Source organism: Macaca mulatta, chromosome 13 (assembly GCF_049350105.2).
Source record: "Macaca mulatta isolate MMU2019108-1 chromosome 13, T2T-MMU8v2.0, whole genome shotgun sequence".
Classification (NCBI taxonomy): Eukaryota; Metazoa; Chordata; class Mammalia; order Primates; family Cercopithecidae; genus Macaca; species Macaca mulatta.
In genome coordinates, this window is record NC_133418.1 from 5,455,138 (window position 1) to 5,477,343 (window position 22,206).

Sequence of the window (22,206 nt, forward strand, 5' to 3'; positions counted from 1 at the left end):
TCCTGGTGACCTATGACCCTACATCTAGAATTAATGTTTTGGTTGAGGGAGTCTCATGACTGGCCTCTGGACTCTTGTCTGACCTGCTTCTTTGGCCCACAGGGAAGTCCCACCTGGCCATCGTGCAGAAGGTAAACAACGAGGGTGAGGGTGACCCCTTCTACGAGGTCCTGGGCCTGGTCACCCTGGAGGACGTGATCGAGGAGATCATCAAGTCGGAGATCCTGGATGAGTCCGACATGTACAGTGAGTCCAGCCCTCCACAGGGCTCAGGACCCCTTTCCTGCTTGGATCGAAGCCTGGTGTCCCTAGCTGGAAGGGCCATAGTGCAGGACGCAGGAGGCCTAGCATCCCGAGGCCCGGTGGCCAGGTGCCCTGCACTGGCCGCGGTGAGCAGGGAGCAGGTTACTGAGAGCATTGTCCGGAGGCTACCTTCACCCTTGGCCTCTGTGCCTTGGGGACCTGCCAGCCAGAGCCCGCTGCTCCTGCGTGGGACTAGGGGCTGGAGAGCAGGAGCTGCGGGGCGGGTCTCTTCCTGAGTCCTCTGGGGTCTGTGTTCTCATTTCCACGCTCTTCGTCCGGCAGCTGACAACCGAAGCCGGAAGCGGGTGTCTGAGAAGAACAAGCGCGACTTCTCTGCCTTCAAGGATACGGACAGTGAGCTCAAAGTGAAAATCTCCCCGCAGCTCCTCCTGGCTGCTCATCGCTTCCTAGCCACAGGTAGGAGCGTGAGGAGGACCTTCCGGTCTTGGTGGAAATACGGTCACGGGGGAGAAGTCCTGGGTCTCTGGCTACTTTCCCCTCATAGGACGAGGGCTGCAGCAGGTGAGGGGTGCAGAGACAACACAGCCACCCCTGGAAGGGGCCAGGTGCCTACTCCACCCCCGGGGATCTCCCTGCGATTCGTTTGCCATTAATGGGCAGCTACTGCAAACTTCTAGGAAGCATCCCGGTTATTATAGTTAATAGTTTGGGAAATAATGACTAAGCACTATGGCTCACACCTGTAATCCCAACACTTTGGGAGGCCAAGGGAGGAGGATTGCATGAGCCCAGGAGTTCGAGACCAGCCTGAGCAACATGGCAAGACCCCATCTCTACAAAAAATCCAAAAGCCAGGCATGGTGGTGCCCTCATGTAGTCCCAGCTACTCAGGAGGCTGTGGGATGGGACAGTTGCATGCCTGTGGTCCCAGCTACTCAGGAGGCTGAGGTGGGAGGACCGCTTGAGCCCAGGAGTTTGAAGCTGCAGTGAGTTCTGAATGCGCCACTGCACTCAGCCTGGGCCACAGAACAAGATTCTGTCTCAAAAACAACAAAAAAGAAAATAACCACTGAGGTGGGCCCCTAGGCTGGCCAGGCCCATCAGGGCTTGTGGAATGGGAAGAAGGGATCCTTCCCCTTCTGCAGGTCTGCTGGGTGCGGCTGAACCCCTCGTGCGCTCGCCCACTCTGAGGAGCTTGCGTCCAGCTCTGCTCTCATCTCTCCAGCCCTCCCCTCTGCAGACGTGTGCTGGTTCCTGCAGGAATTCACCTCTAGTTCAGAGACATTTCTCTTTTCCGCCCTGATTCAAAGCTCCGTTGGGGACTTGGGTGACAGGTTCTGTTCTGCCCTCTCTGCCCCCTCCCCCACCCCACCCAATTCATCTTCCTTCCCACCCCTTACTTGCTAAAGGGATGGTAATTCCCTCTCCATTATTTTTCCTGTGGGATATCGATGCTGATGCAATAATTATAGTCACATATACTAAGCGCTGTCCACGTGCTATCCCATTCGCCCTCACAACCACCCTGTGAAGCTTTTACCCCCATATTACAGATGAGGAGACTGAGATGCGGGTTATGTAATTTGCCCAAGGTCACGTGCGATTCTTGCAGGAGCCACTGTTCAAGCCCGGGCAGGCAGGCAGGCAGCCTCGGGTCCATCCAGTCAGAAGCCAAGCGTGCTCCCTCCCCAGGGAGATACAGAACTGAGGGCCGGCCGAGCAGGGAGGGAGTCTGGCCACAGCGCGGCTACTGTGGTTGGGGTGGACGCACAACAGTGATCCAGCTTTAGGGCCACCCGGCCAGCCCCGTGTAAGGTCTCCTCTCTGTCCTCCTACAGAGGTCCCCCAGTTTAGCCCCTCCCTGATATCAGAGAAGATCCTGCTGCGGCTGCTCAAGTACCCAGATGTCATTCAGGAACTCAAGTTTGATGAGCATAATAAGTACTACGCCCGCCATTACCTGTACACCCGAAATAAGCCGGCCGACTACTTCATCCTCATTCTGCAGGTGAGCCCACTCAGCCCTGGGCCTGCCGCCTGCTCCCCCTGGCACCGCAGCACCCCTCGGGCCCTCTTTCCCACCTGCTGCGGAGGTGCATGGCTTCCCGGCCTGGGGAGCCTGCCGCCTGCCCTCGAGCCCCACCTGCCCCACGTGGCTGTGCTCTCCCTGACAGGATGAAGGAGAGGCTGTGCTCTCCCTTAATCCCACAGGTCAGGCCCCTGAGCTCTCCAGGGCTCCAGTACCGGCCCTTCCTCCTGCCCCACCATCCCTTGTTCCTTACTCCCCATCCTGCCTCATCCTTTCTTTCCTCCCTCACTCTGTCTCTAACCCCAGCCCTGTGTGTTTTCAGGGGAAGGTGGAGGTGGAGGCAGGGAAGGAGAACATGAAGTTTGAGACGGGCGCCTTTTCCTACTATGGGACTATGGCCCTGACCTCGGTCCCCTCTGGTGAGTTGTTGGGCAGGGTCTGTGCTGCACTCTGGCCCCCTGCAGCTGGGGAGCCGTGGACAGACACCAGAACTGAGCGTGGGCCCGAGAGCTCATAGCCAGTTGGCTGGGGCAGAGGGAGGCTTGTGAGGTGGGAGCCGCCAGGGCCTGGAGTGGGTGGTATGGAGGAGCGGAGGGAGCTGCCCCTTTGGATGGAGTCCAGAAACTGGAGGGGAAGAGAGGAGAGAGGGATTTTAGAGCAAAGGCCAGGAGGCAGTGGAGGGCATGTCCAGAGGTGGTGAGGAGACCAGTCTGCCTGGGGAGGAGGCCTGTGGGGAGGAAGGCCCAGGGCCCTGCTCCTGAGGACAGGAGGGGAGTCTGGGCGTCCAAAGTGCCTGAGGTCAGGAGCCAGGCGAGGGCCTGTTTGCCAGGGCAGGCTACAGATGGGTTTGGCTTTCCGAGGGACGCGGCTACTGGGTTTTGGTTAGAGGTCAGCTCCGATGGAATAAAGGGCCTTGGGGACAGACAGAAGGGAGACTGGGCACCCCCTGAGAGGTGTGATGGAAGGTGTGGGGACGCGCCGCTCTGGCCGCCCCAGTGCCCTCTCCGGTGCTGAGTGGCTCAGGCTTTCCCCGCAGAGCCCCGCAGACAAAGCCCTGCAGGCCCAGGCCTCGCCAGCTCATCTCCTCGCTCCTCTCCAGCCTTCGGTCCTGGGGCGAGGCTGCTGCAGGGTAGAGAGAGAAAGTCCACTTTGGTGCTGGAGAACAGGCCACGCCAGTGGGGTACATGCTGCAGTTCCCAGAGCAGCTCTGTGCTGTGCCTCATTGTCCTTTGACAGAAAGGACCCCGAGGGGGCATGGGGGTAGGGCACCCATGAATATTGACACCCAGCTCAGCTTACCCACCGTGTCGTCGGCCCCTCCACCAGATGAGTGGGGCATGGCAGGCTCCCTGGGCAGGGGACAGACAGGGCCCCAGAGAGGGGCTCTGAGCAGGTGGACCCTGCCAGATGCCTGAGGCCTGGGGAGGACTTCCTGTGCCTCCAAGAGCAGCTGTTCTCTGTTCAGCTTGAGGAAATCTCATTCAGAAGGGCGGGCAGGCACGGGAGGCCTCCCCCAGGCACTGCTTGTGCAACGAAGCCTCGGAGGCCTGGTCCCTCCACCCGTAGTCTCTCTGTTCCCACTTAGTGTGGCCAGAAGGGAGGGGAGATGACTGGGCATACTCAGCCAGCTTCTGCCCATCTCCGCACAGGGCTCATTGCTGTGCCCTGAGCACCCTTCACATCAGAGCCACGTCCCTTTCTCCACTGGGCCCGTCTCTGCCCAAAGCAGCCTGGCCCCGTCAGGTCTGCCTCTGTCCTGTGCCTGTGGCTCCGTGTCCTGTCTCCTGACTGTGCCCATCACTGACCTTCTCTTTTGCTCCAGTGCCTTCAGTCCAGGTCGGGTGTCCGCCTGGCAAGCGGAACTCCCTGCTCTGCTGGCTCACAGGTAACGTGGCATGTCTGAGGGGCACGCTGCTGCCTGCTGCCTGAGCCTGCACACTGCGGCTGCATTTACCTCCCCGCAGGGACCGGGCGCCGCCTGTTCAGTGTTGGCCGCCCGACCTCAGTGGCTCCGACCTCAGTGGCTCTGCTTGGCTGGGGCCCAATTTCTGGGCAGCTTTGCTGCCTCAGCTCTAGAAGGGGCCCCCAAAGGTCTCTTAGTCCTTGAGATCACACACCCATAGACACATACACACAGAGACACACAGATACCACACACAGATATACACACCCACAGACACACACACACACAGAGACACACAGATACCACACAGAGATATACATACCCACAGACACACACACACACACACACACAGACACACAGTGAGATACCACACACAGATATACACACCCACAGACACACACACACACAGACACACAGTGAGATACCACACACAGATATACACACCCACAGACACACACACACACACAGTGAGATACCACACACAGATATACACACCCACAGACACACACACACACACACAGACACACAGATACCACACACAGATATACACACCCACAGACACACACACACACACAGACACAGTGAGATACCACACACAGATATACACACCCACAGACACACACACACACACAGACACACAGTGAGATACCACACACAGATATACACACCCACAGACACACACACACACAAAGACAGATACCACACACAGATATACACACCCACAGACACACACACACACAGACAGATATCACACACAGATATACACACCCACAGACACACATACACACAGAGACACACAGTGAGATACCACACACAGATATACACACCCACAGACACACACACACACAGAGACAGATACCACACACAGATATACACACCCACACACACACACACAGAGACACACAGTGAGATACCACACACAGATATACACACCCACAGACACACACACACACAGAGACACACAGTGAGATACCACACACAGATATACACACCCACAGACACACACACACACAGAGACAGATACCACACACAGATATACACACCCACAGACACACACACACACAGAGACAGATACCACACACAGATATACACACCCACACACACACACACACACACAGAGACAGATACCACACACAGATATACACACCCACAGACACACACACACACAGATATCACACACAGATATACACACCCACAGACACACATACACAGACACATAGTGAGATACCACACACAGATATACACACCCACAGACACACACACACACAGAGACAGATACCACACACAGATATACACACCCACACACACACACACAGAGACACACAGTGAGATACCACACACAGATATACACACCCACAGACACACACACACACAGAGACACACAGTGAGATACCACACACAGATATACACACCCACAGACACACACACACACAGAGACAGATACCACACACAGATATACACACCCACAGACACACACACACAGAGACAGATACCACACACAGATATACACACCCACAGACACACACACACACAGAGACAGATATCACACACAGATATACACACCCACAGACACACACACACAGAGACAGATACCACACACAGATATACACACCCACAGACACACACACACACAGACAGATATCACACACAGATATACACACCCACAGACACACATACACACAGAGACACACAGTGAGATACCACACACAGATATACACACCCACAGACACACACACACACAGAGACAGATACCACACACAGATATACACACCCACACACACACAGAGACACACAGTGAGATACCACACACAGATATACACACCCACAGACACACACACACACAGAGACACACAGTGAGATACCACACACAGATATACACACCCACAGACACACACACACACAGAGACAGATACCACACACAGATATACACACCCACAGACACACACACACACAGAGACAGATACCACACACAGATATACACACCCACACACACACACACACACACAGAGACAGATACCACACACAGATATACACACCCACAGACACACACACACACACAGACAGATATCACACACAGATATACACACCCACAGACACACATACACAGACACATAGTGAGATACCACACACAGATATACACACCCACAGACACACACACACACAGAGACAGATACCACACACAGATATACACACCCACACACACACACACAGAGACACACAGTGAGATACCACACACAGATATACACACCCACAGACACACACACACACAGAGACACACAGTGAGATACCACACACAGATATACACACCCACAGACACACACACACACAGAGACAGATACCACACACAGATATACACACCCACAGACACACACACACAGAGACAGATACCACACACAGATATACACACCCACAGACACACACACACACAGAGACAGATATCACACACAGATATACACACCCACAGACACACACACACAGAGACAGATACCACACACAGATATACACACCCACAGACACACACACACACAGACAGATATCACACACAGATATACACACCCACAGACACACATACACATAGAGACACACAGTGAGATACCACACACAGATATACACACCCACAGACACACACACACACAGATATCACACACAGATATACACACCCACAGACACACATACACACAGAGACAGATACCACACACAGATATACACACCCACAGACACACACACACACAGAGACACACAGTGAGATACCACACAGATATACACACCCACAGACACACACACACACAGAGACAGATATCACACACAGATATACACACCCACAGACACACACACACACAGAGACAGATACCACACACAGATATACACACCCACAGACACACACACACACAGAGACAGATACCACACACAGATATACACACCCACAGACACACACACACACAGAGACAGATACCACACACAGATATACACACCCACAGACACACACACAGAGACAGATACCACACACAGATATACACACCCACAGACACACATACACACAGAGACACACAGATACCACACACAGATATACACACCCACAGACACACACACACACAGACAGATATCACACACAGATATACACACCCACAGACACACACACACACACAGACACACAGTGAGATACCACACACAGATATACACACCCACAGACACACACACACACAGAGACAGATATCACACACAGATAAACACACCCACAGACACACACACACACACAGAGACAGATACCACACACAGATATACACACCCACAGACACACACACACAGAGACAGATATCACACACAGATATACACACCCACAGACACACACACACAGAGACACACAGTGAGATACCACACACAGATATACACACCCACAGACACACACACACACAGAGACAGATACCACACACAGATATACACACCCACAGACACACACACACACAGAGACACACAGAGATAACACACATAGATATACACACCCACAGACACACACACACAGAGACAGATACCACACACAGATATACACACCCACAGACACACATACACACAGAGACACACAGATACCACACACAGATATACACACCCACAGAAACACATACACACAGAGACAGATACCACACACAGATATACACACCCACAGACACACACACACACACACAGAGACACACAGTGAGATACCACACACAGATATACACACCCACAGACACACACACACACAGAGACAGAAAACACACACAGATATACACACCCACAGACACACACACACACAGAGACAGATACCACACACAGATATACACAACCACAGACACACACACACACAGACACACAGATACCACACACAGATATACACACCCACAGACACACACACACAGACAGATACCACACACAGATATACACACCCACAGACACACATACACACAGAGACAGATACCACACACAGATATACACACCCACAGACACACACACACACAGAGACAGATACCACACACAGATATACACACCCACAGACACACACACACACAGAGACAGATACCACACACAGATATACACACCCACAGACACACACACACACAGAGACAGATACCACACACAGATATACACACCCACAGACACACATACACACAGAGACACACAGATACCACACACAGATATACACACCCACAGACACACACACACACAGACAGATATCACACACAGATATACACACCCACAGACACACACACACACACAGAGACACACAGTGAGATACCACACACAGATATACACACCCACAGACACACACACACACAGAGACAGATATCACACACAGATATACACACGCACAGACACACACACACACAGAGACAGATACCACACACAGATATACACACCCACAGACACACACACACAGAGACAGACACCACACACAGATATACACACCCACAGACACACACACACACAGAGACAGATACCACACACAGATATACACACCCACAGACACACACACACAGAGACAGATACCACACACAGATATACACACCCACAGACACACATACACACAGAGACACACAGATACCACACACAGATATACACACCCACAGACACACACACAGATATCACACACAGATATACACACCCACAGACACACATACACACAGAGACAGATACCACACACAGATATACACACCCACAGACACACACACACACACAGACACACAGTGAGATACCACACACAGATATACACACCCACAGACACACACACACACACAGAGACAGATATCACACACAGATATACACACCCACAGACACACACACACAGAGACAGATACCACACACAGATATACACACCCACAGACACACACACACACAGAGACAGATACCACACACAGATATACACACCCACAGACACACACACACACAGAGACAGATACCACACACAGATATACACACCCACAGACACACATACACACAGAGACACACAGATACCACACACAGATATACACACCCACAGACACACACACAGACAGATATCACACACAGATATACACACCCACAGACACACACACACAGACACACAGTGAGATACCACACACAGATATACACACCCACAGACACACACACACACAGAGACAGATATCACACACAGATATACACACCCACAGACACACACACACACAGAGACAGATACCACACACACAGATATACACACCCACAGACACACATACACACAGAGACACATACCACACACAGATATACACACCCACAGACACACACACACACAGAGACAGATATCACACACAGATATACACACCCACAGACACACACACACACAGAGACACACAGAGATAACACACATAGATATACACACCCACAGACACACACACACACAGAGACAGATATCACACACAGATATACACACCCACAGACACACACACACACAGAGACACACAGTGAGATACCACACACAGATATACACACCCACAGACACACACACACACAGAGACAGATACCACACACAGATATACACACCCACAGACACACACACACACACAGAGACAGATACCACACACAGATATACACACCCACAGACACACACACACAGAGACAGATACCACACGCAGATATACACACCCACAGACACACACATACAGAGAGATACCACACACAGATATACACACCCACAGACACACACACACACAGAGACACACAGTGAGATACCACACGCAGATATACACACCCACAGACACACACACACACACAGACACACAGTGAGATACCACACACATACACACCCACAGACACACACACACACACACAGACACACAGATACCACACACAGATATACACACCCACAGACACACATACACACAGAGACAGATACCACACACAGATATACACACCCACAGACACACACACACACAGAGACAGATACCACACAAAGATATACACACCCACAGACACACACACACAGACAGATATCACACACAGATATACACACCCACAGACACACATACACACAGAGACACACAGTGAGATACCACACACAGATATACACACCCACAGACACACACACACACAGAGACACACAGAGATAACACACATAGATATACACACCCACAGACACACACACACACAGAGACAGATATCACACACAGATATACACACCCACAGACACACACACACACAGAGACAGATACCACACACAGATATACACACCCACAGACACACACACAGAGACAGATATCACACACAGATATACACACCCACAGACACACATACACACAGAGACACACAGTGAGATACCACACACAGATATACACACCCACAGACACACACACAGAGACAGATATCACACACAGATATACACACCCACAGACACACACACACACAGAGACACACAGATACCACACACAGATATACACACCCACAGACACACATACACACAGAGACAGATATCACACACAGATATACACACCCACAGACACACACACACACCGAGACACACAGTGAGATACCACATACAGATATACACACCCACAGACACACACACACACACAGACACACAGTGAGATACCACACACAGATATACACACCCACAGACACACATACACACAGAGACAGATACCACACACAGATATACACACCCACAGACACACACACACACAGAGACAGATACCACACAAAGATATACACACCCACAGACACACACACACACAGATATCACACACAGATATACACACCCACAGACACACATACACACAGAGACACACAGTGAGATACCACACACAGATATACACACCCACAGACACACACACACACAGAGACAGATATCACACACAGATATACACACCCACAGACACACACACACACAGAGACACACAGATACCACACACAGATATACACACCCACAGACACACATACACACAGAGACAGATATCACACACAGATATACACACCCACAGACACACACACACACACAGACACACAGTGAGATACCACACTCAGATATACACACCCACAGACACACACACAGAGACAGATATCACACACAGATATACACACCCACAGACACACACACACACAGAGACAGATACCACACACAGATATACACACCCACAGACACACACACACACAGAGACAGATACCACACACAGATATACACACCCACAGACACACACACACACAGAGACAGATACCACACACAGATATACACACCCACAGACACACATACACACAGAGACACACAGATACCACACACAGATATACACACCCACAGACACACACACACACAGACAGATATCACACACAGATATACACACCCACAGACACACATACACACAGAGACACACAGTGAGATACCACACACAGATATACACACCCACAGACACACACACACACAGAGACAGATATCACACACAGATATACACACCCACAGACACACACACACACAGAGACACACAGAGATAACACACATAGATATACACACCCACAGACACACACACACACAGAGACAGATATCACACACAGATATACACACCCACAGACACACATACAGAGACACACAGTGAGATACCACACACAGATATACACACCCACAGACACACACACACACAGAGACAGATACCACACACAGATATACACACCCACAGACACACATACACACAGAGACACACAGATACCACACACAGATATACACACCCACAGACACACACACACACAGAGACACACAGTGAGATACCACACACAGATATACACACCCACAGACACATACACACACAGAGACAGATACCACACACAGATATACACACCCACAGACACACACACACACAGAGACAGATACCACACACAGATATACACACCCACAGACACACACACACACAGAGACACACAGAGATAACACACATAGATATACACACCCACAGACACACACACACAGAGACAGATACCACACGCAGATATACACACCCACAGACACACACACACAGATACCACACACAGATATACACACCCACAGACACACACACACACAGAGACACACAGTGAGATACCACACACAGATATACACACCCACAGACACACACACACACAGACAGATATCACACACAGATATACACACCCACAGACACACACACACACACAGACACCCAGAGATAACACACATAGATATACACACCCACAGACACACACACACACAGAGACAGATATCACACACAGATATACACACCCACAGACACACACACACACAGAGACACACAGTGAGATACCACACACAGATATACACACCCACAGACACACACACACACAGAGACAGATACCACACACAGATATACACACCCACAGACACACACACACACAGAGACAGATACCACACACAGATATACACACCCACAGACACACACACACACACACAGAGACAGATATCACACACAGATATACACACCCACAGACACACACACACACAGAGACACACAGAGATAACACACATAGATATACACACCCACAGACACACACACACAGAGACAGATATCACACACAGATATACACACCCACAGACACACACACAGAGACACACAGTGAGATACCACACACATATATACACACCCACAGACACACACACACACAGAGACACACAGTGAGATACCACACACAGATATACACACCCACAGACACACGCACACACAGAGACAGATACCACACACAGATATACACACCCACAGACACACACACACACAGAGACAGATACCACACACAGATATACACACCCAGAGACACACACACACACAGAGACACACAGATACCACACACAGATATACACACCCACAGACACACACACACACAGAGACACACAGATACCACACACAGATATACACACCCACAGACACACATACACACAGAGACAGATACCACACACAGATATACACACCCACAGACACACACACACAGAGACAGATACCACACACAGATATACACACCCACAGACACACACACACAGAGACAGATATCACACACAGATATACACACCCACAGACACACACACACACAGAGACAGATACCACACACAGATATACACACCCACAGACACACACACACACAGAGACACACAGATATACACACCCACAGACACACATACACACAGACACACAGTGAGATACCACACACAGATATACACACCCACAGACACACACACACACAGACACACAGTGAGATACCACACACAGATATACACACCCACAGACACACACACAGAGACACACAGTGAGATACCACACACACACACAGATACACACATCCACAGACGCACAGAGGTACCATACACAGAAACACACCCACAGACACACACATACACACACAGAGGATAGGCTGGGAGTGGAGGGTTGCTCCTGGCCCAGCCAAGTGAGCGCCGGCCAGCCTGCTGCCCTCCACGGCCAAGAGCAGGTGCACCCCAGCGGTAAGCACTTCCTGTTCCAGGCCACCCACACACCGTGGCAGGGTGACTTGTTATCTCTTCAGCTTTCTCTAAAAGACTTTCCAACTTTCTTCATAAGCTTCGCTTCCCGTTCAGCTGCTGGCCCAGTAGGCAACTGCGAGGCCATGAGGGGCACGGCCCCGGGTCAGACTGCCCACTCAAGAACCACCTCCACAGTTGCTGGCTAAACAATCGTCTCTGTCCCTGCTTTCCCCTCTGTGAAATGGGAACAATGCATGGACCCCTTCATAAGAGTTATCAGGAGAGTACGTGAGAGAATTGATGTAAAAATGTTGCGTTAGAGCTCAATTATTATTATTTCTGTTTTTTCCTGATGACAATGAAAATGTGGTGTTCCAACCAGCAAGTCTTTGAGGAAAGGCCAGTGCCGTATGCTGCTTCTGGTCTCGGACGTGTCACGCTCCTGACGCCTGTCCGGGGAGTCGGTGGGAATAGGGTCAGACTCGTTCAGCTTGAGGCTTGCTGGGATTCCCGTGTGCACCCAGGCTGCAGAGGGCGCAGGACGGTGCTGGTCTCGCCAGGTGTGGCCTGTGCCCATCAGGAGCAGCACCAGCATCTTTCAGCTCCTCACACCCCAACAGCCCTAAAAACCCATCACCTCAGCCCGGGGATTTCCATTTTACATTTGTACAGCTGGGCCTTCTTCCGTCTGAACTGTTCCAAGGTACAGTCTGCTATTTTGGCCCTCTGTTTAATAAATAAATAAGTACGCCGTGGCTCACGCCTGTAATCCCAGCACTTTGGGAGGCTGAGACGGGCGGATCACGAGGTCAGGAGATCGAGACCATCCTGGCTAACACGGTGAAACCCCATCTCTACTAAAAAATACAAAAAACTAGCCGGGCGAGGTGGCAGGCGCCTGTAGCCCCAGCTACTCAGGAGGCTGAGGCAGGAGAATGGCGTAAACCCGGGAGGCGGAGCTTGCAGTGAGCTGAGATCCGGTCACTGCACCGCAGCCTGGGGCACAGAGCGAGACTCCGTCTCAAAATAAATAAATAAATAAATAAATAAATAAATAAATAAATAAGTAGATGAAAAGGTAACTTAGAAGCAGTTACTCCCTGTCCCTTTCAAACCTCCCCAGTGTGACCTCGGCCTCCCTCGCCTCCTCTGGGCTCACTCTGGTTTCATGGATGACCAGGAGTTGATGCACCCGTGATGTGAATCCTGACAGCAGGTGTGTCCTCACTGATTAATTCTCACCTCATGTATGTTCCTGGGGGTCTTTATTGTAAATAATACCATGATATAAACTTTTTTTTTTTGAGACAGAGTCTCGCTCTGTCGCCCCCAGTGGCGGGATCTCGGCTCACTGCAAGCTCCGCTTCCCAGGTTCACGCCATTCTCCCGCCTCAGCCTCCGGAGTAGCTGGGACTACAGGCGCCGCCACCACGCCCGGCTAATTTCTTTTTTTTGTATTTTTAGTAGAGACGGGGTTTCACCGTGTTAGCCAGGATGGTCTCGATCTCTTGACTTTGTGATCCGCCCACCTCGGCCTCCCAAAGTGCTGCGATTACAGGCTTGAGCCACCGTGCCCGGCCAATATAAACTTTTTTACGCAAAAAAGCAAAAAGCTTTCCCTGTGTTTAAGGTTATGTCCTTAGGATATCCTTTCAACAATGAAATTACCAGGTCAAAACCTTGCAGTTTTTGTTTTACTTATTTTTTGTTTTACTCATAAAAGTAAGGTAGCTTATTGGGAAAATAGAAAAAAGTCTTGAAAAAATTAAAAAGCATCACAATTTCATCACTCAAAGACAAAATGGATTTTGGCGAATTTTTTCTAGGACCTCTGTTTTTTTGTTTGTGTTAAGAGACACGCTTTCTCTGTCACCCAGGCTGGAGAGCAAACAGTGGTGCAGTCATAGCTCACTGCGGCTTCAACCTCACGACCTCAAGCAACCCCTCCCACCTCAGCCTCCCAAGTAGCTGGGACTACAGGCAGGTGCCACCATGCTGGGAAATTTTTTCTTTTCTTAACTTTTTGTAGAGATGGGGGTCTCACTCTGTTGTCCAGGCTGGTCTCAAATTCCTAGACTCCCCCCCCTCAGCCTCTCAAAGCACTGGGATTACAGGCGTGAACCACTGCACCTGGCCAGACCTCTAATCTTAATAGGTCACGTCACTAATTTTTTTTTTTTTTTTGATATGGAGTCTTGCAATACCCAGGCTGGAGTGCAGCGGTGTGATCTTGGCTCACTATAACCTCCACTTCCCGGGTTCAAGTGATTCTCCTGCCTCAGCTTCCCAAGTAGCTGAGACTACAGGTGTGCGCCACCACTCCCAGCTAATTTTTTTTTTTTTTTTTTTTGAGGTGGAGCCTTGGCCCCGTTGCCCAGGCTGGAGTGCAATGGCGTGATTGCGGCTCCCTGCAACCTCCACCTCCCAGGTTCAAGCAACTTTCCTGCCTCAGCCTCCCGAGTAGCTGGGATTACAGGCATGCACCACCACCCCTGGCTAATTTTTTGTATCTTTAGTAGAAATGAGGGTTCACCATGTTGGCCAGGCTGGTCTTGAACTCCTGAGCTCGTGATCTACCCGCCTCGGCCTCCCAACCTGCTTGGGTTATAGGCGTGAGCCACTGCACCTGGCCAAATTTTGTATTTTTAGTAGAGACAAGGTTTTGCCATATTGGCCAGGCTGGTCTTAAACTCCTGACATCAGGTGATCCGCCTGCCTTGGCCTCCTAAAGTGCTGGGATTATGGGTGTGAGCCATCACACTCGGCCCATGTCACTAATTTGTGTTGGTTTTAAATTCAGTTTCTTGGCCAGGCTTGGTGGCTCATTCCTGTAATCCTAGCACTTTGGGAGGCTGAGGCAGGAGGATCGCTTGAGCCCAGGAGTTTGAGACCAGCCTAGGTAACATAGCGAGACCCTTTAAAAAATAATAATAATAAAATAAATTCAGTTTAAAAAGAAAATAGTTTATTTTAAAAATAAAATTCAGTTCCTGTTTCTAGAGTGTTAGGAAGCATTAATTAAAAGCATTCCATCATTCAGATAGCTAATGTGAAGTATTAAGTAATACCCCTAGTATTTCTGCTTTTCCTAGAACCTAATCAGAGGTGTTACTCGTTAGATGCTTGCACATGATCCTCTAATGATCCTCTAAAATATTTCCTGTTCCTGCATTGGAATACCACGACCTCATCATAGAATGGCCAGTTTCCGGAGAAACTATATATAAAAATTAAAGCTTAAGCACAAAGATAGAGTATTACTCAGTTTAGTCTCACTTAGTTAAAAATTGTATTGGTCATTGAGTCACTAGATCCAGTATGTTTGTTCTCTTCACTTGGCAATTTGTTAGAATGGCTAACTTAGTAACTTAGTAGTTAACAAAGCGAATCAGCTTAGTCGGCTTCCTGTTGGTTTAAAACGATCCTGCATGCCTTCACAATTAACTTCTTTGTGTATCTCATGGTTTCCTAAGTGTTCTCAAAAAACAAGTTAATGATATACAGCAATGTATATTATTTGAACAAGCAGTTTGTTTTTCAAAATTAGAAGCCGTTCTTCCTTATTGGAGATTGCTACAACTCTGCGTCATGAGAGGGAAGTGCCTGCCACCCCCACGGGCCAGGCGGGCTGGGTGGCAGGTGGAAGTGGGTAGGGCTGTGTTTCATGCTGAGTAGGTTACGTGCAAAACACACTTTTGACTCCAAAAAAGCATTTTCTTTTCTTGGCGGGGGGCCGGGGGGACAGAGCGTAGTGGTGCAATCTCGGCTCATTACCACCTCTGCCTCCCAGGCTCAGGTGACCCTCCCCGCTCAGCCACCCAAGGAGCTGGGGCCACAGGCAAGAGCCACTAAGCCTGGCTAATTTTTGTCTTTTTTGTAGAGATGGGGTTTTGCTGTGTTGCCCAGGCTGGTCTTGAACTCAGGCTCAAACAATTCAATCTCCCCACATCGGCCTCCTAAAGTGCTTACAGATGTGAACCACCTCACCCAGTCCCCGCCCGATAAGAGCATTTTAAGAGGTGACAGGGCTGGCAGGGTGTAGTGGCTCACACCTGTAATTCCAGCACTTTGGGAGGTTGAGGCAGGCGGATCACCGTCAGTCAGGAGATCGAGACCATCCTGGCTAACAGTGAAACCCCGTCTCTACTAAAAATACAAAAAACATTAGCCAGGCATGATGGCACGTGCCTGGCCGACAGAACGAGACTCCGTCTCAAAGAAAAAGAAAAAAGAAAAGAAAGAAAAAACAATAATCTAGGCATGGTGGTGGGCACCTGTAATTCCAGCTACTCAGGAGGCTAAGGCAGTAGAATCGCTTGAACCTGGGAGGTGGAGGTTGCAGTGAGCCAAGATCGTGCCACTGCACTCCAGCCTGGGTGACAGAACAAGACTGTCTCAAAAAAAAGGTGTGACAGGGCATCTTATGTGTGGGGTGTGTATTCACAATGAGAGAGTGCAAACTATACATTCTTCCTTTCAATGCATTTTTTAATTGAAAAGTATTCAGTTTATGTCACTTGATATAAACTGGTATTGAGACAAGGATGGCAGTCTGCTTGTTTGTTTGTTTTGAGACAGAGTCTCGCTCTGTCACCCAAGCTGGAGTGCAGTGGTGTGAGCTTGGCTCGCTAAAACATCCACCTCCCAGGTTCAAGCAATTCTCCTGCCTCAGTCTCCCAAGAAGCTGGGATTACAGGTGTTTGCCACCACGCCTGGCCAATTTCTGTATTTTTAGTAGAGACAGGGTTTCACCATGTTGGCCAGCCTGGTCTCCAACTCCTGACCTCAGGTGATCCTCCTGCCTCAGCCTCCCAAAGTGCTGGGATTACAAAGGTGAACCACTGTGCCCAGCCTAAGGATGGCAGTTTGTCTGTCCTGCTAGGGTGATCATTGTGTTGCCTTGACTGATTGGTTGTTGTGGGAAACAAGAGATTCTGTAGCCATAAACTTTCTGTGTCTGTGGTTTTTATTTTCTGTGTGGTTGATTTGTTTTGGTAGACTTTTTAATACTTGTTGCACAACAGTTCTAAACAAACTAATTCATTTGCTTTAACGAAGTCAGAACTTATGCAGTCAGACCTTCTACATGCTTCTGTTTGTCCCTAAGAATGACTTCCTGTTCCTGGGCGGGGTGTCCCTGGGCTTCCATGGGATGAGGTCAGACAGGAGGGTGAAAGTGGGCACCAGAGTGGCCTTTGGCATGACAACCTCTGCTCTCCTTGCAGACCGTTCCCCAGCCCACCCCACCCCACTCAGCCGCTCAGCCTCCCTCAGTTACCCAGACCGCACGGACATCTCAACTGCATCCGCCTTGGCAGGCAGCAGCAACCAGTTCGGCAGCTCCGTCCTGGGCCAGTACATCTCTGACTTCAGCGTCCGGGCCCTCGTGGACTTGCAGTACATCAAGGTGAGTGCCCCACCGCCTTGTCTGGGCAGTGCCATCTTCTGCTCAGGAATCAGCTACTTCTTTCATCCACCAAACCCAGCATGGTGGGCCCAAACCCGAGATGCCTTTTTCTTCTGGAGACAGGACCTGGCTCTGTTGCCCAGGCTGGAATGCGGTGGTGTGATCATAGCCTACTCCAGCCTTGACCTCCTGGGCTGAAGGATTCCTCCCACCTCATCCTCCTGAGTAGCTGGGACTACAGGTGTGCATGTGGCTCTGGGTTTTTTTTTTTTTCCTTATAGAGATGGGGTCTCACTGTGTTGCCCGGGTTGGCTTGAGACTCCTGGGCTCCAGCGATCCGCCCGCCTCAGCCTCCCAAAGCGCTGGGATTACAGGTATGAGCCACCATGCCCGGCCCTGAGGTGCCTTCTCCTCTTGATCGTGCACCTTGTTCTTCGTAAGGGCTTCCAGAGGCCCTGACTGGTCGTGTTCTCTCTCAACTCACAGCCTCAGTCCTGGCCCTGTTTCTCCAGGCCTGGTGATAGGGTCTGCCTCCCAGCCCCTCTCTCCATGAACTCATCCCTTCCTCCTGCAGATCACTCGGCAGCAGTACCAGAACGGGCTGCTGGCCTCGCGCATGGAGAACAGCCCTCAGTTTCCCATAGACGGGTGCACCACCCACATGGAGAACTTGGCCGAGAAGTCTGAGCTGCCCGTGGTGGATGAGACCACGACTCTTCTCAACGAGCGTAACTCCTTGCTGCACAAAGCCTCCCACGAGAGTGCCATCTGACAGGAGGGCCCGGGGCCCCCCGCCTACCCTGCGGGGGCCTCCCCAGTGGGCCCACATGAAGAGAGGGAACCTGTTAGTCCAGAAAGGTTGCAGATAGATAGCCTGTCTGATTGAGCAGCCAGATGGCCCCCAGCCTGTGGGGGATCTGGCCTCTGCCAGGGACCTCTGAGTAGCTCTGAGGTGGCACTGTCCAGCCCTGGATAGATGGGGCAGTGGGCCAGCTACCATGAGCAAAGGCTGTTTTTTTACTGAGAGTATTTCTAAACTAGGCTCATCGCTCTTCTTTTTAAATATAATTTTGGGAAGGGAAGACAGGGTTAAGGAACTTTATTAAAAAAAATTTTTTTTCCCTAAAAACTATAAAAGAAGAAGGGTTTCTTGTCCTGGGAAGCAATGGACATGATCTGCTCCCAGCCATGGCCTTCCAGCTTGTGTCCCTGACTGAGGGAGCTCTCCCTTCCCCCCCTCTTCCTCCTCCGGAGGTGGGATCCCAGAGCCTGCCGGCGGAGGCTCGTCTCTTGGAAGGAAGACAGCTCTTCACAGGAAGCAAAGAACCAACTGGCATGGAGATCAGCTGCCTGGGCACCTGCGCCGTAGCTTGTCTGACAATGCGGAGGCCAGGAGCTCCTGGGTAGCTGTGATCAGGGACATGATAATCCGAGCTATGGAGAGGAGCACATCTGCTGTCAACCGCTGTACCCAGAAATCTCCTAGAACTCTGCCGACAGCCTCTCCTGGTGAGTCAGGACTCGGCTGAGGACAGACACATCCCCCCCCCCCCCCGCCTCCCATCCAGCCCTTTGGACAACTGGCCCCTTCGTGACGGGGCAGACTCAAGTGTTAGGCAGGGTCTCAGGCCTTCGATTGCTCACCCCTGCTCCCCAGGCCCTGCCCTCACTGTTACCAAAGGTTCCCCCTCGGCAGGAGGGCATCTACGTTGGAGGTGACTTGTCTAGGTTCTTCCTTTTGGTTCCGGGAGGAACTGTCAGTCATCGGCATCTGCATTGTTAGCAGTCAGTACCACCCCCGCCCCACAATAAGAGTCAAGGCTGACTTGTTGACTGAAGCCTTTTCCCCAGATTCCTTATTTCGAATCCCCAAGCCTCAGTCCCTCTTGGGGATGGGGACAAGAGGACGTGTGGGAAGCCACGGAAGCAGGTTCTTTATGTCCTTTCCTCTGCGGCTGGCAAGGCTCACCTGGCCTTATCCACCCCCTTATGGAACCTCAGGAGAGGACAGCTCCTCCTAAAGGCATGCAGCTTGCAACCCTGCTTTCTCACAGGCGTGATCCTAGTGTGAGAGGTCGTCCTGCCCTTGCTGAAGTTAGTAGTACTGTACCAAGAGCTCTGCCCCCATGTGAATTGCTACCCTGGCGCCTCTTCCCTGGGGCTGAATCAGGCCCTGCTGCAGAACTCCAGGTTTCCCAGAGTCGGGGAGGCTGTGGGACCAAGGTCCCCGTTGGCCTTTCTGCTGGGTGCAGCAGGAGCTGGGTCCTGAGAGCCTGGCCAGTGAAACTGCAGGCCTTCCGCCTGAGTATTATTTATTCACTCCTTTTCTCACCCCAAGTGCCCTGCTCTCCAGGTGCCTAGAGAATCCTAACTCTTAGGACCAGGGATTGTCTTGCACCAAGTATGCCTACCCTGGCCAGTCTGAGGTCTCCTAGCCATAGAACTGACTCCTGGACGCCTGGAGAGAAGGTGGTGACACCCGTGGGTTCTCAACTTTAAGGAAAAAAGACACCAGACTTTTGTTCCCTATTGGGGGAAAGCCCTTAGTCTTCTCCAGGAGCAGCTTGCTCCCAAGTCCTTTTGGAAGCTGGCAGAGCTGTACTCCTGACAGCCTGACTGCCAGGTGGAGCAAAAGACGTTGGTGGGGGTGTGGGAAGCAAAAGGGGCAGGTGTACACACCTCCACAGTGACCTCTGTGCACACGGTTACCGCCAACTGGCTGACCCTCCTCTTCCCTGGTCCATTGATCATCCCTTCTCACAGAGGGTCATCATTATTTCCAAATACTGTTGGTCTGATGACTTCCTCTTCCCAGTGCAATTTTTCACTTCCTATTTCAACCTCTGGTTCCTGGGATGAGCCATACCCTGGAACTGTCCCGCCCGCTGTGTCTTCCGTGTAAGGGAGACCTTTGCCAATGGCATCCAAATGGGTAGGCAGGTCACAGCCGCCGTATTTATTTTGCATAATATTTTAATTTGTATATTTTTGTGATTTACTTTGGCGTTATGAGTTTGACTCTCGGGGAGTTTTGTTGTTATGACTCTTGTGTCTTTTGTCACAAAACAATGATAATATTTGCTAAAGGATATATGGAATTTATTTTTGATTGGTAATAAAAAATGAAATATGTATAAATCCTGGTGAGTCTACAA

General features: G+C 50.6%; 1 protein-coding gene across 4 annotated transcripts in view; it reads left to right on the forward strand.

Moving 5' to 3' along the window:
- Positions 1 to 22,206, forward strand: part of CNNM4 (cyclin and CBS domain divalent metal cation transport mediator 4) — a 58,527-nt gene extending 36,321 nt beyond the window's left edge. The window contains exons 2-8 of one of the 4 annotated variants that reach the window (XM_028831572.2): positions 103 to 246; positions 586 to 720; positions 2,103 to 2,272; positions 2,616 to 2,712; positions 4,116 to 4,178; positions 18,870 to 19,051; positions 19,626 to 22,189. In XM_028831572.2, coding sequence (XP_028687405.1) covers positions 103 to 246; positions 586 to 720; positions 2,103 to 2,272; positions 2,616 to 2,712; positions 4,116 to 4,178; positions 18,870 to 19,051; positions 19,626 to 19,823 — 989 coding nt within the window. In that variant the 3' untranslated portion in view covers positions 19,824 to 22,189. 4 annotated transcript variants of the gene reach the window in all.